At 38.3% G+C, this 15078-nt stretch overlaps 2 protein-coding genes across 2 annotated transcripts; both read left to right on the plus strand.

Moving 5' to 3' along the window:
• The first annotated feature begins 1066 nt into the window (after positions 1 to 1066).
• On the plus strand, positions 1067 to 1999 carry LOC109625544 (receptor-transporting protein 3). The gene is made up of 2 exons (XM_020080807.2): positions 1067 to 1415; positions 1584 to 1999. The coding sequence occupies exons 1-2, from the start codon at positions 1267 to 1269 to the stop codon at positions 1912 to 1914; spliced, it is 480 nt and encodes a 159-aa protein (XP_019936366.2). The 5' UTR covers positions 1067 to 1266; the 3' UTR covers positions 1915 to 1999.
• A 1223-nt stretch (positions 2000 to 3222) lies between these two features.
• Positions 3223 to 15032, plus strand: LOC109625438 (5-hydroxytryptamine receptor 3A-like). The gene is made up of 19 exons (XM_069521887.1): positions 3223 to 4009; positions 4170 to 4224; positions 4369 to 4532; positions 4681 to 4725; positions 4846 to 4952; positions 5614 to 5783; positions 6155 to 6318; positions 7025 to 7235; positions 7897 to 8073; positions 8238 to 8413; positions 9858 to 9921; positions 10268 to 10431; positions 10664 to 10708; positions 10921 to 11027; positions 11293 to 11462; positions 11615 to 11778; positions 12510 to 12720; positions 13429 to 13641; positions 13762 to 15032. Exons 1-19 carry the CDS (start codon positions 3983 to 3985, stop codon positions 14040 to 14042), a joined length of 2715 nt encoding a protein of 904 aa, XP_069377988.1. The 5' UTR covers positions 3223 to 3982; the 3' UTR covers positions 14043 to 15032.
• The last annotated feature ends 46 nt before the right edge of the window (positions 15033 to 15078 follow it).

Consider the following 15078-nt stretch of genomic DNA (forward strand, 5'->3'; position numbering starts at 1 on the left):
TCTTATTTTTTCTTTTTTTATTGGGCACTGGTTGAAGAAGAAAAAACCACAGAATCAATATGTATAAATTATAATTTTAATGAACTCAATATTTCTCCATGTGGAAACAAGGATGGTATTAATTGAAACTCATGTAAAGTTTTTTAATTATACATTTTACTTTGAACTGCTAGTTTAATTTGACCTAGAAGACACATTTCTTCACAGTTATAAAAGTATGGTAAAGATGTATAGAAGTACACTATAGTACAGTACAGTTCACAGTACAGTACAGTACAGCAGGCCTACAGAGACATATGGATGAGCCAGTCATTTTGGAAACAAGTGGAGAGATGAAGTTAAATTTAAGTTCTTTGGCTACAATCCGCAAAAACGTGTTACGAAGAAAAAAGGAGCAAAACCTCTAGTGATCTGTGGGAGGAGTGGGCAAAAATTCCTCAATCAGCAATTTGTAAACTGTGACGTCAACAACTTTGCACTTCGCACGTATGACAATTACTTTTTAAGTTTTCATTTGTAACCATGAGGAAGGAGTCACTACAAATGTGCTTGCTGCAAACTGTTAGATTTACATCATTTCACTTCAAATGTCAACAAAATATGAAACTTGCCCAAACTTTTAAATGCACAACTAGATGGACTGTTTGAAGGGTGTAATACAGAAAAGCTTCAGTAGTTGGCACTACTGCACAAACACAACTATGAAAAACTGAAGTCTTAAGTTTCTATGTCCCATGTAGCCTGAATAGTGTCAGTGTGATTCAGGTGCTTGTGTTCTCGGCAAATGGACAAAAAATGGACAAATAAGCCATCGTCTGTCAGTAAATCCACACAAATCATTATTATTTTGTGTCTGACATTGAAACAAATTTAAAAAATGTTGTTTGATTCTGGCCTCCTCATATAAGTGACCACATTGACTCATCAAAACAGAGAGCAGTTCAGTTCAGCATTTTCACAGCTGGACCATTCAGTGACTTAAGTTTATAATCATCTGTCATAATAACACAGGCCTCTCCTCACCCTCCTCCCCCTCACCAAGGACTCCAATTTTAAGTTTCGTTTCTCTCTAAGTCTCTCTGATAGTGCTGCATCACTTCCTGTGGGCAGGAGGACACAAACATATAAATACAAAATGTGCACTCACAAGCAGCAGCAGCAGTAAAGTTGATCAGGCTGAAGTGTGTCGTCCTCTGAAGCTTTTATTTCACTGCACGGATCAGCTGTCAGACTTTAGTGAACCACTTGCACCACTGGCACTGCAGGATGGCTCTGTTAGAGTGGAGGTCTATTTTCCAGAATGAAGCCAACAATCTCCTGCATGGAGACACCTGGAATCTGGAGTTTGATTCCACTATTGTGCCCAAACATCCTCAGTGTGGATGGAAGGAGTACTTCAGGAGCACCAGTGCAAGGTCAGTGTCAATTTGTTCTTTTACTTGATTATTTACATTTGAATCATTATTTACATTTCCAAATGTGAGGCACAACACATCTATCATAGAGGTGTTTTTATTTGATACACCACTGTCAGTTTCATACCCTCACTGTGTTTTACATATCAACCATCTGTCTATCTAAAGGTTTCAGTGCAGCAGCTGTCGAAGGGGCTGGCCCTCCAACCGAGTGATGGTGGTCTTCCACATGTGCCTGGAGGGCAACATTGGCACCGTCAAGGTGAGGCGCATCCGTCAAAACTGCAAAAAGTGCAGCAATGCCCCAATGGTGGATTCCATCATCGAGGCGGAGCACATCACCATCCTCATGAGAAACCTGGTGAAGAAGATAAGAATTAAGTGCTACAACGAAACCCTAGATCAAGGCCACTACTATCACGAGAAGCTCGATGTCAAGAGTCCCCATGAGCCTGACCACTGCGAGGGATGTAGACTTGGCATCTGTACAAGAGAGTGAGCCGTGCTTTGTGATCGCACAGTTTTGTGCAGTTGTTTTTTGGCACCGCTTTTAACTCATTTTTTTTGATAAATTGACCTAAAAATAATGCTTGTTTCAGATTTACTATGCTGGGAGGAGGAGTGTGTTGTGTTTAGAATGTATCAAGAGTTTTGAATTTTTTCTTATGCCCTTATTAAACGCCTATTGCCAAAAAAGCTCTCTCTCTGTCTCTCTGCTTTTCGTATGAGTGTTTTTCAACATATTTGAAATGAAAAGGTTGAGTAAATGTGACTTCTATTATAAACAGTGGAGGCAAAGGTGTGGGGGAGAGAAACAGAACCTTCTGTGCTCCACTCTGTTCATTACCGAATCTAAAACTTGAGTTTCGTTTTCCTCTCTGTTGACAGTGTGGCATCACTTTCTGTGTTCTGAACAAACACAAGCCCATTGTGCAATAAGAGGAGTGTTGACCAGGCGCAGCAGTCTTTCTCACAAGCCTTGAGAAAAAATTCAGCAGTGTCCTTACAAATTGTTCAAATTATTTGACTCTATTTTTTCTGTGGAGGCTTTTTTCTTTTTGGAGGCCACGAAGGGGCCTTTACACAAGGCTATTATATTTTTTATGTTCTTAATATTGATTCACTTCAGATGCTGAAACAGTGCAGCAGACTCACTGCCACACTATATGCAAAGTTAACCACTTACTTGCACACAACTGCTGCACTGGAACACCTTTAAGTGGAGGAAATTCAAATTATTCCCTCAGGCAGTTTATCAATACAATACTGCACCACTAACTTCGGAACAGGCTTTTTTTCCCCATCAATTTTTTTGATTGCTTTTTCAATATTCAAGCAAATTTACAATGTTGAATGGCCACAAGATCGTTGTGATAAGTAGATTATTTTTATTTCACCATATCCGACATGGATGATGAGCCCAGTCATGCCAGCAACATTCATAGAATGAGAGCAAAAGGTTTGTGTCGTTGCTGTAATGCTTATAACAAGCCAAACTACAGAGCTTTTATTTTGAAAAGTTATTAACCTGGGCCTGGAGATTGTTGATTGCTTAACAGACCTCTAAAAAAACCGACATGCAATGTATGAAAAAATAACAGCAGTTAAGTAAATTATTACATTACATGTCATTTCGCTGACGCTTTTATTCAAAGAGACTTACAATTAGTGCATTCAGCATCTATGAGGGGCCATTTCTTTTGGGGTTCAGCATCTTGCCCAAGGACACTTCAGCATGGGTTGGAATTCGAGCCGCCCGACCTTCTGATTGGAACTGCTCTACCCCCACAGGCCCCCACATTATTCAAACTTACTTATTAGCAACATACGTGAACAGTAGTAAAGCAAATTCAGTTTCATTTTATGAAAACAATGACTATTAAATCTTCAATGCAGATAAACCAGGTAGGGTGAACCCAAAGTTTTCAAACTTCACTCTACACCATAGTCTCTTTATAAAGAGCTCTGCACACAAAGTCCAGCACAAAAATAATAAACAAGTGACAGTATATTGTAAAACAGTTTGAGGAGGACTCACTAATAATACTGAAGCATAGCTCCAAACAGAACGTTAGTATAACATAAAGACAGTTTAATTTTGACGACCAACAGTAATAGGCCTACAACATGATGGAGGTAGGTGGGTGGGTTGGAGCTGACACCAGAGGACACCTGTTTCTCATGGCACATCCACTATTTATTTGCATCTGACCAGCAGGTGTGACAATAATTCTGCTGTGGTCAGTTGTCACCGTGTCCCAGTCACACACAAAGGCACCAGACGCTCACTGTGGTTTTGCTTTGTTTAGTATGAAGCCACCGACAGGGAAAGTAGCTGCCTTACAGAGTTTTGCATTTCCCACATCATTTGCCAGTGGCTCTGTGTATATCTTGGCCACTGAGGCGGAATTGAATCATGCAGGAGTTAGTCTCACAGGTAAGTAACAGGTGGGTTGGTTATTTATAGATTCCCTCCTAAAATCAAAAGCTCCCATTAAGCAAGCTAATGATGATTATTTCCTCTCTACAGGCGTAAGAGGGAATATAGAGATTTAACTCTCGACATCATGACTTCCAAGGACAAGACACTGAAGGTAAAGTATCTTTCTTCACGGTGCGTATTCTGATGTTATGAAGTGTTATTTCTGAGCCTGAGTGCGATGTTGGTTATAATAAATCTCCATTTTATAACTGATGATTTTTACTCATATCATTTGTCAGTCAATAACAGTCTTTCATATGTGTTCCTTTTAGTGTATTTTTCCATTTGTCACACCCACTCTGGTTGTATTTGTTATCCTAATGCCAGGTAAGAATTTTGCTAAGCACTATATCAGATGATGAAACTGGAAAACTAAAAAATATTTTTGCCATTAGTTGAAAATTGTTTTACTTCATATAACCAACTTTTATAAAGAACATTACCATAATAATCTCTGAATCGTCCCACCAGCTCCGTGCAGTGCCATCAAGGTGAACTGCTCTCAGCCCAACCAGCTGGCCCTGCTGGAGGCGCTGACTCCAATCTTTAGCCTGAGCGCCATACGACCCGTCACGAACATGACAACCCGCACCAACATCAACACCTCCTTCATCCTGTATGGAATACTAGGAGTGGTACGTTCAACTCTCTGATGAGGAGTAGTACTCATTAGGTGTAGCACATAGTCCAACAAGTTTAAATGTAATACATTTATCATTAACTTCATAATGATTAGCATTGACAATGTTTTGGTGTCTTAAAGTCCCTCCTCTTGTCTTCCAGGATGAAAAGGCTCAACTCTTGACCACGTACCTTTGGCTCCACTATGTAAGTCACTCGTCCATCTTAATGTCTCAGGGAAACTGTGTGATGAGTCTGTGGGAGTGATGTAAATATTAGTTAGTGTATAAGCTGCTCTGTGCACCGACACCAGTTTGGTTGTTTCAGTGTTGGATGAACGAGCTTGTCAGCTGGGATCCAGTTGAGTGTGGCACCCACAAGATCATTCTGCCCAGAAACAAATTTTGGATGCCAGATATTGTCATCAATGAATTGTGAGTGACCTAACACCTCAACACTAAAATGCATCTTTGTTAACAAGTTAGACTGGTGACATTCTATATTTTCCTTATTGACAACAAATAAAATCTGACCAAAACTAAAAGGTATAGTATGTAGTTTGTCTTTACAATATTTATTCCTACAGGAGATGTCAATCTTTCACAACTAGCTATGTAATATTTATATTTATTTTCAAGGTTCAGGTTCAGTTATTTCCAAGCACTTTTCAAGTCTATTTTCAGCTGTGTATTACTATAGTTTTGCTGCTCCAGTGAGTATTTGCACCATATAAATAGTAATGAGACGCATTAGTCAATGTTTGGTAAAACAAATTGAGCAGTACTCCAGGATCAATTTATTGTTTTTCTCTTTTTTATTCTTCGTGGGATTTGTGGACAATGAAAGTTACGAATATATCTTTGCTGTCCATCATGAATGTAAGAGCTTGATAAATTAATAGAGAATTTTCAGTGCAAAATAAGCTGAAGTTCCAAGAATATTAGATGAAAGTATCATATGAATTACATAATATTCCGTGGTTGCAGACACATAGGTTTGTTTTAAAATCTAAACTCTGAAATACAGATAGACTGTGATACTTTGATTTAGCAGATGTTCCATTCCTAACTCTGATGCTTTTCTCTTGTCTTGCAGCATGGATGAAAACACAGCACCTCATGTCCCGTATGTGAATCTGTACAGCAATGGTCGGGTGCGCGATGCTTATCCGGCCAAAGTTGTCAGCTCCTGTAATCTCGATATCTACAACTTCCCCTTCGACATACAGAACTGCTCTTTGACATTCAACTCCTACATCCACAATGGTAAGACACCTCACAGTGTTTTCTTTTCCTTCTGCTGTCAGGGGAAATAAAGGGGTTACCCAAGGATACTTCAGCTTGCAGGGGATCGAACCACAAACATTCTGGTTAGTGGAGGACCTGCTCTTTCTCCTGAGCCACAGTCGCTTTACTTAAAGGGTTGTGTCTGATTATTGAACATGAATTAACCTGTAGATTATGCACATTAGAGAGTTCCACACTGTGTTCTGCTGCTGCTATCATGTATTTCTCCTGTCTTTGTCAGCGTTAGGATGATTAATGATCGTGGGTCATGTGAGAGGGAGGGACACGTGTTTACACTGATGAATCTAGACTTTAGTGGACGATACATTTCTCTACTCTTCTCTCCTCAGGGAAAGACATAAATATTTTCCTGAGCAAATCTGTGGATCACATCACCGAGCACTCCAAGCAGGTCATGACCACAATGGGGGAATGGGAGCTGCTGGACATCACCTCCAACAACCGCAACCTAGACCTTGATGATGGCAATTACATTGACGAGCTCATATTTCATGTATGTTGATTGACTGTAAGATCTGTAAATTGTAGTAAATGATTGTAGATACAACATAGTTAAAGACATCTATCCAATTCAAGTCCTACAGTAAAGATAAGTGGATTGGGGTGTGACAACAATAATTCACAGCATAAATACATATATACATTTATTCTTATTACAAGACACCCCTAATTGACAGACACACATCCTCCACCCCCCACAGACACAGCCGCGTCTGATATTATACAAACATAAGAAAAAAGAGAAGATCCACAGAAGGAAAGGAAAAAATTACAGAAATTCCAAATGAACGTTGACAGAACTATTACATGTCTTTCATCCAAATACCCAGTTAATTTAAAAGTTTCCAGCATAAACAGATAACTCTTTTTGCATCATCCATATTTACAAAATCAATTTATTTTTTTCATCTAACAAAATTGAGCTTTAAACACTTTAAAATAAAAGGGACAGTAGAAAACAAAATGAATCTTCTAAAAGATCTGCTTTTTTTCCTCTAAATTCATTTATTCAGTTTCCAAAGTCAAAGGTAAAAATGCCCAAAAATACTTTCAGCCAGGTACCCAGGTACTACAACATAGTTCTCTGTACCATGTTCAGTTTGTATCAATGTAAAAGTACAGTTTTGATAAGTGATAAGAACCACACTGAACTGAGCAACAAATGAGTGTTTTATTTTTCTCTCATCTTCCCTCTGCAGATCAGACTGAAGCATCGGGCCACCCTGTACGTGGTGAACCTGCTGATCCCCAGCTGCTTCCTCATCACGGTCGACCTCTTCAGCTTCCTGCTGCCTCCTCAGACTGTGGATCGCTCCTCCTTCAAGATGACCCTCATCCTGGGCTACACCGTCTTCCTGCTCATCATGAACGACCTGCTGCCCATCACAGGAAACTCCATACCTCTCATAAGTCAGCATTATTCAGAACAAATGTTCTCATCAGAGTGATGTGAAAGAATGTTAAAGGAAGTGCGTGTTCCTTTCAAATGTAATTGGAAGCTAATTGAAGTCATTAGTTGACCTTTCCTACAAAATTAAAGAGCTTACAAGTTTTCTGTTCTAAAATTCAGATACACATAAACATAGGGCAAGATTTACAACTTGATTTCCATGCTCTAATCCATAAACTGATTTGGTGGGCAGAAAGTTTTAAAATTCATTTAATTTACATGTGATTTTCTAGAAATGGTTGAAGGGTTGAAAGAGTTTTACATATTTGACCAACATAGGCAGCCGTCCACCCTCTGAACATGAAGTAAACATTATATCACCCTGCACACCAGCATAGCTAGAAGCAGGGAATTATTTTTACCTCTGACTCTGTGTATGTACAAAAAAACTTGATGACTCATGGATGGATTTTCACCAAATTTGCTTGGACCATTTCCTGGTAGGGTATCTACGAATTATTCACTTTTGGAGCTGAGGGTCAAAATAAACTTAAAGAAAAATATGGATTTTTTTTTTCAAGATATCTCCGTTGCTTCACACCATATAATGTCCTGTTTTAAAAGATGTCAGGAGTATACACACAACCTAGAGCTGATATATATACTCTCTTATCTTATCAGACGTCTTCTTCTCTCTCTGCCTGGCTCTGATGGTGGCCAGTTTACTGGAGACTATCCTCATCACCAACCTGCTGTGTGGCTCTGCAAACTTCTCTCCAGTCCCTCGCTGGATCCAAGTGCTAGTCCTTCAAATTCCGGGCTGTCTTGTTCCCCTGTCACAGAAGGCTAAAGATTCAGGTATTGAGTTACTGCTATCTTATAGTGGCAGATATATTAATATTCATAATGTGGGATTACATAAAATATGGTCAACATGATTCTTTACACTGAAATGTTAATTTAAAAAAAAAGGAAATAAAGGTCAATTGAAATTAAAGTATTTTAAAAATCCTTTTTGTCAGAAATAAAACAAAGTGCTGCAGTGGCAAAGTGTGAGGAGCCTCCAGGGGAGAGCGGGCCACTGGTGGAGGACAAGGCCGTGCAGGAGTTGAGAAGCCTGGGTAAGGACCTCCAGGCTCTCCGTCTCCAGGTGGAGCAGCGGCTTGGTGGAACCTCAGGCTCAGAGGAATGGATCCAGGTGGGTTTCATCATAGACCGCCTGCTGTTCGGCCTCTACATCCTCTTCATATCAGTCAGCTTCATTACAATCATTATTATCTGGGTGAACTCATACAGGCAGTAGACCTCTGTTTTAACAGCCTCCATTTATATGTGATAGAGATTCAAATGTTCAATCGATTTTTGATCAGTACATCATAATGTTTTAATGCTTCCAATCATTTAATTCATTTATGCAATACATATAGTCTATTTTATGGTTAATGTTTAACAAATGCTCATATTATCACTAGTGGAAATTAATAGCTCTTCTGCAATAACTAGATGTCATTTTAGCCTTTTTCTTTTTTAATGTGCAAATTCAGAATGGAGGGAACCACTGTATGTAAAATAAAAGCACTTGGAAAAAATTATTTCAGTTTTTGATGGACATTTATTTCAAACATTATTGTGTTCCAATTATTCCAATAATTAATTTACTTATTAATCCTAACATCACACACTGTGCAGAAGCTAAGCTACACTAACATTATTAGAAAATGTTAATTCCGCTATCACTCACTCCACCAAAACAAAATCAAGTAATTAAATAATGTAGGATTATTAGCGGCTTTCATTTGCTCATTTAAAATGTAATAAAAAATGTAATAAACTACTCTTACTTACTCTTAATAAAAGATGTTATATAAAAAAGCAAACCAAGCAATAACTCATTTGAAAACAATGTAATGTTTCTGATGATATGATGTGGAACTTATGCCTTTAAGATATTTGACCATAAATGCTTTGAGAATGGAACAATTCTATTAATTAAATAACACTACATATATATATATATATCGCTATTAGGCGATATGGTCTAGCTCAGATATGGTCTTCTTATCCATCCTGAAGGTTTTGGATGTGTTTGAGGTGAAGACTCAATGCCGCAAAACTTTAAGCACAAAATATCACTGCATGAAAATGTCCCTTGGTTCAGAACTACAAGGCCACGCACAACAGATGTCTACATACTTTTGGTAATGCAGTGTACCTAAAGGCCATGTATTACATGTACACGTAAAATCCATATTTTAAAAATTATATTTTAACTTCGAGAGTAGTTGGTGTAGTTGTGATCACAAAAAGTGTGTTTTTACATTTGTTTTGCAATATTATACTCTATATATACTCTATAAACTTTGTCATTTAGGTCTTGAATTTACCTCTGAATATTATACAATGGTTTCCAACTGTTGGGATTGACTATAGAATTAAGGCCTTTTCATGTAACATGACATTTAAAAATAACTCTAGACTGAGGCCCTGAAGTGCAATCACACAACAGATAAAAAAATTCACTTAATATTTTAATCTTAGTTAACAGATTTCAACTGTGTGAAAACAATTTGACAGGTCAGCTCTCACCACCAGGAAACCACACCCACTAACAACCACTTTTGACTCGATGTTAATGTTTTTAGTGCTGCCAGCTGAAAGTCAAGCCTTCTAAGCTTCTATTCATCTTCATCTTTGTTCTCATGAATGGTAAGTACAGCTCACATCATATCACCACATAGAGCTCCTACTTGTAACTGATTTTAAATGGTTAACTTTCCCATGTTTTTGAATTAAAGAAAGTAAAGAGAAATGTGACATATTTATTCATCACCATTTCTCATTTTATCTGTGTAGATAGTTGGGTTCTGCTGGAGGTTTATCCACAGTTGCCAAGTGTTTGCTCATTGTGAAAACTGTTGGGTTTCTCTGTCATATTGTAAGATCTCAACTTCACTATGTTTTATGCCTCCAGACAATAAATGTTTTGATTTGGGGCTGTACACATAAAACGTTTTTAATAATGCTGATGCCACATTTCTTTTTTCCTCTGCAGCCGAGTGCAGTTCCTCTATGATGAACTGCTCTCAACCTGACACACTGTCCCTGCTGGAGGCTTTCAAACCAGTCTTCAAACTGAGCGCCATTCGACCCGTCATGGACATATCAACCACCACTAATGTCAACATTTCCTTCACCCTGTTTGGCATTTTGGGGGTGGTAAGAAACAAAAAACACAACCAATTCACCATGGGGCCACGTTCACTTGCTTCTTAGAGTAAAGTCTGCTTTATTATAATAATTTTTGAGTTTAACAACTTTCTCTTATTCTTGGTACAACTTTTTGTGGTTCTGTCAACCTTAACAAAGTCATCGTACTGGGTCTATATTACCCAAAACGACTCTGCATTAAAAGAGAGTTGACCACAATTAACTTATGGTTCTTTCCCAGGATGAAAAGGCCCAAATCTTGACAACTTTTATCTGGCAAACTTTAGTAAGTACTTCATTTACAAATAATAAAATCAATCATCTTGCATTATGTTCGAAAAAGGCAAAGGTCAGTTTATAGAATATGATGTAAACAACAGTGTATCTCATTAATGAATGAATAAAATGTTTTCAACTTAAAGGAATTAAGAAACATCCCCTGGGAGCTCTAGTTATATACTGCATGTGCTTGATATATGTGTGTGATTCATGTTGCAGAATTGGAGAAACGAGTTTGTCTCGTGGGACCCAGAACAGTGTGGTTGTTCATGGATCAGTCTCCCAAGAAAACTACTGTGGGTCCCAGATGTGGTCATTAATGAATTGTAAGTCCCATTGAGTGTGTAGAGCCCTGCAGCCTTAGATGTCGGCTAAATGTTTACATGTCACAAGCCTGATTTTTATTAATTCCTACATAAAAGGTACATTGGAGAATATTTAATCATGTAAAAAGAGAAGAAACAAAATAACATAAACACTATTGCTTTTTATTTTATTAAGTTGGATTGACTGTGAATAAAAGAGATACAAGTTTTATGAGAGATCATAAAATGAATGATATTTACTATGTTTGATGTCTTTTCTCTTCAGTATGGATAAGAACGCGGCTCCATTCACTCCATACATCTATGTGAACTATGACGGCCTTGTTTTCGATGCACTGCCTGTCAAAGTGGTCAGCTCCTGCAGACTGGACATCTACATGTTCCCATTCGACGTCCAAAACTGTACCTTAAGCTTCAACTCCTACTTGTACCACAGTAAGAAGAAACGTTTTCCTGTTTTGGGGGGTGGGGGTTACTAACTCTGTGAGCTGAAATGTGCAGATGGATAGTTTCAATAAAGTATTAAAAAATATAAGAGTTGGATCTAATCTGGCAAAGCTTTGACTGTATTATATCTCTCCTCTCAGAGTCTGCTATAGAGATTGGCCTCCAAAAGTCTGCAAAGGAAATATTTGACTACTCTAAAGAAGTGATGGTGACTATGGGCGAGTGGGAATTCATTGGAATCACAGTGGAGAAATTGGTTTTTAATACTCATGATGAAGATCTGTATGATGAGCTTCGTTTCTATGTAAGGAAATACTACTCAACAAATATTGTTTCCATAATATACACTCATATGGGGTTTTATGTATTCACACAGCAGGGAAGCTGAGAGCATATTTGATAAAATATCAAATCTGAGAGTAAAAATATGAACTGGTTTTAAACCTCTAACGTTCAAAATGTTCTTTTATTGAATCTGTATTATTCCATTTCAAAATGTTACCCTTTTTATTTAACTTACTTATTGAATCATTTAGTTTTACTGCTGCTCTTGCACAGTTGCATATAAACACATCTGTTTTGCTATTCTTTTCTATCCAATGCATTACATGCATATCTCAGCTTGACCTCCACAATGTATTATGATCTGCCTTGTCTATTCTAACATTGTACAATTGAACAAAAAGAAGATTTACTTTCTAATTTTTCTCATCAGTTGTGTTACCTGGCTTGTTAGATTCCTGTTAGAAGTAATCTAGCCGGTCCATCATTTTGTTGTGTCCCCTGGAAACACATTGTTGTCGTCTGTTGGTGTTATCTGTATTTGTAGTGTGTTTGTCTATTTGGTTGAATTGTGTGGATTTGCAGCACGTCTTGTCAAACTGATGAATTCATTGTTTTTATAATTTTATTGCATTTTGTCTGTTTAAATGTTTTTTCCTATGTTACATTGCACTGAGCTCTCGGGGCCACTTTAGATAAAATAAAAGTATATCACCAGATAAATGTGAGCTCTACCCGTCAACTCTGCTGCAGGTCTCACTGAAGCGTCGGGCCACCCTGTACGTGGTGAACCTGCTGATCCCCAGCTGCTTCCTCATCACGGTCGACCTCTTCAGCTTCCTGCTGCCTCCTCAGACTGTGGACCGCTCCTCCTTCAAGATGACCCTCATCCTGGGCTACACCGTCTTCCTGCTCATCATGAACGACCTGCTGCCCATCACAGGAAACTCCATACCTCTCATAAGTCAGAGGAAAAAAGTTTCACTTATATTTATCTCTTGTTGTTAGTAGCCGCATTTCTGTTTTCAGACATGCACTTAACTGGAAAATGTCAGAGTGAGTCCAAATGAGAAAACAGACAGAAAGTGTCCAGAAGATTTCTAGGAAGCAAATGGGTGTGTTCAAGATTCTTCCATCACGCAATGGACGCAAAACGAAAAGAAAACAAATACCTTTGTGTGAGAACAAGGTGCCATACACATAGAAGACACAGACGAAAATGACAATGAGATCCTAGAGATTTTCTGGATTTTCTGGACAGTTTCCTGAGTTTGTGTCTGAAAACGGTTCATGACACTTGCGCCTTGTATTCTTGCAGTCAATTGGTTGCAATAAGCAACTTCACCACTAGATTCAAGATGTTTATTGTCATAAACACAGCAGATAAACACAGTTTAAATGAAACTCTTATTTGTTTTTTTCCAATCTCCCGGCATTCAAATATTTTAAAGGAAAGATTAGAGAAAAAAAAGAAATATATAAAAATAGAAAATAGTGCATATTACAAAATACAGTGTACAAAGTTTTTTCTTTTTCTTTTTTAGTGCAAAATACAAAACAAAAATGTACAAAGATGCAGAGCAGAGGTAGATAAGTATTTTGTTTTGTTTTTGTTGTTGTTAGATGCCACTAAATCCCACACATTAAACAAAAGTACTAATTGTTATCCCAGACGTGTTCCTGTGTCTGTGCTTGGCTCTGATGGTGGCCAGTCTGCTGGAGACTATCCTCATCACCAACCTGCTGTGCGGCTCCACTCATTATTCTGCAGTTCCTCACTGGATCAGAGTACTTGTTCTCCATATCCTGGGCCGACTGGTGCGGCTTCCTCCAAAGTCCAGAGATCTACAAGATGTCACAGTCATGCAAAACCCTGCAGCACATGGTAGTAAGACCTGAGATGTGATTTTACATATGCTCAACTATTCATGCTTTGAATAAGTAGTCAAGTCAGAGTAAAAAGTCAGAGCTTCCTTCACCTCTTCCTGTGTCTCCTCTGCAACAGAAATGAAAGTTTCCTCTGTGGTAGAAGAGGACATTGATGCTCCAGAGCAGAAAGGACCTCTGAATGAGGACAAGGCCTTAGACGAGCTGAGGAGTCTGGGTAAGGAGCTCCAGGGTCTCCGCCTCCGGGTGGAGCAGCATCTGGTTGGGAACCAGAGTTCGGAAGAGTGGATCCAGGTGGGTTGCATTATAGAACGCCTCCTGTGCGGCCTCTACATCCTCTTCATATCATTCAGCTTCATTACCATCACCATCATCTGGGTGCGGTCCTACAACACCTGATTTTGTTTGGTTTGCTCTTATTCTTAGATGCAGAGTCATATTATTTTTCTTGTTAATTGTTTCTAGGCAGATGGAGGAAAACTTAAAGGCCAGTTAAAATTATATTTGAAAGTAATGTAATGTGACATGACATCCCAAATCATCCGTCCTCCCGTCATTATTCATTTCAAATTATTTATTTTCTTTTTATTCTTTAAAGGATCTTTTTTACAAAGACTGTTTTACAGGCACTGAGGATTTCCACATCCTCAGTGCTCAATATCTGAGAGAGCTTGAAATCCCCACAATTGTTTTTCTTGCATTGTCAGTGAAGCAACAACAGGTTACGAGTTCTTCTTTTTTCTTTTCTTTCACATCAGTGGGTCAGTAAGAGGGGGAACTTTGTGAAATCCATCTTGATCTGTATAGTGTCACTTCTAGTTTCTATCATTCTTGTTCTCTCCTCCCACTCGATCTCTTCTGGCTGGTGTGCCATGTTTCAGGTTCCATTAACTCTTCTCTCTTTTGTTTGTAAAGTTGATGTTATTTCCCCACACTCTCTGTTACAGAAGTGATGCTATAAGCTACTTTCAGACATGCATTGAACCCTGGACGATGTCCGTAAATTTCGTCGCAAGTGAGCGGGTATGTTGATGACTTTCCAACACGAGATGGTCGTAAAAAACAAAAGAATACAAATATCCCAGGATAAACAAGAAGAGCCATACACAAACACTGCTGCGTTCTTCATATCTGAAACATAAACCCTGGAATAGGTCCAAACTCAATTTTACAGGCATTTTCCAAAGTTCATGTGTGAAAACAGCTAGAAAGGCATCGTTGATTGATGATTTCAATATTAATAAAGCGTGTAGACACAACAGAAGAAATAAAGTGTTCTTCTTTTGTATTTATTATTATTCAAGTTATTATGTAATGTGTTTCAAATGTGTCTGCCATTTTAGAGAAATGATAATTACGAAACTAATAAAACAAGCTGCTTCTCCTTTACGAAAGCCGTCTTTTGTGTGTCCTCTCATGAGAACATCAGTCTGTT

Source organism: Paralichthys olivaceus, chromosome 3, assembly GCF_024713975.1.
Source record: "Paralichthys olivaceus isolate ysfri-2021 chromosome 3, ASM2471397v2, whole genome shotgun sequence".
Lineage (NCBI taxonomy): Eukaryota > Metazoa > Chordata > Actinopteri > Pleuronectiformes > Paralichthyidae > Paralichthys > Paralichthys olivaceus.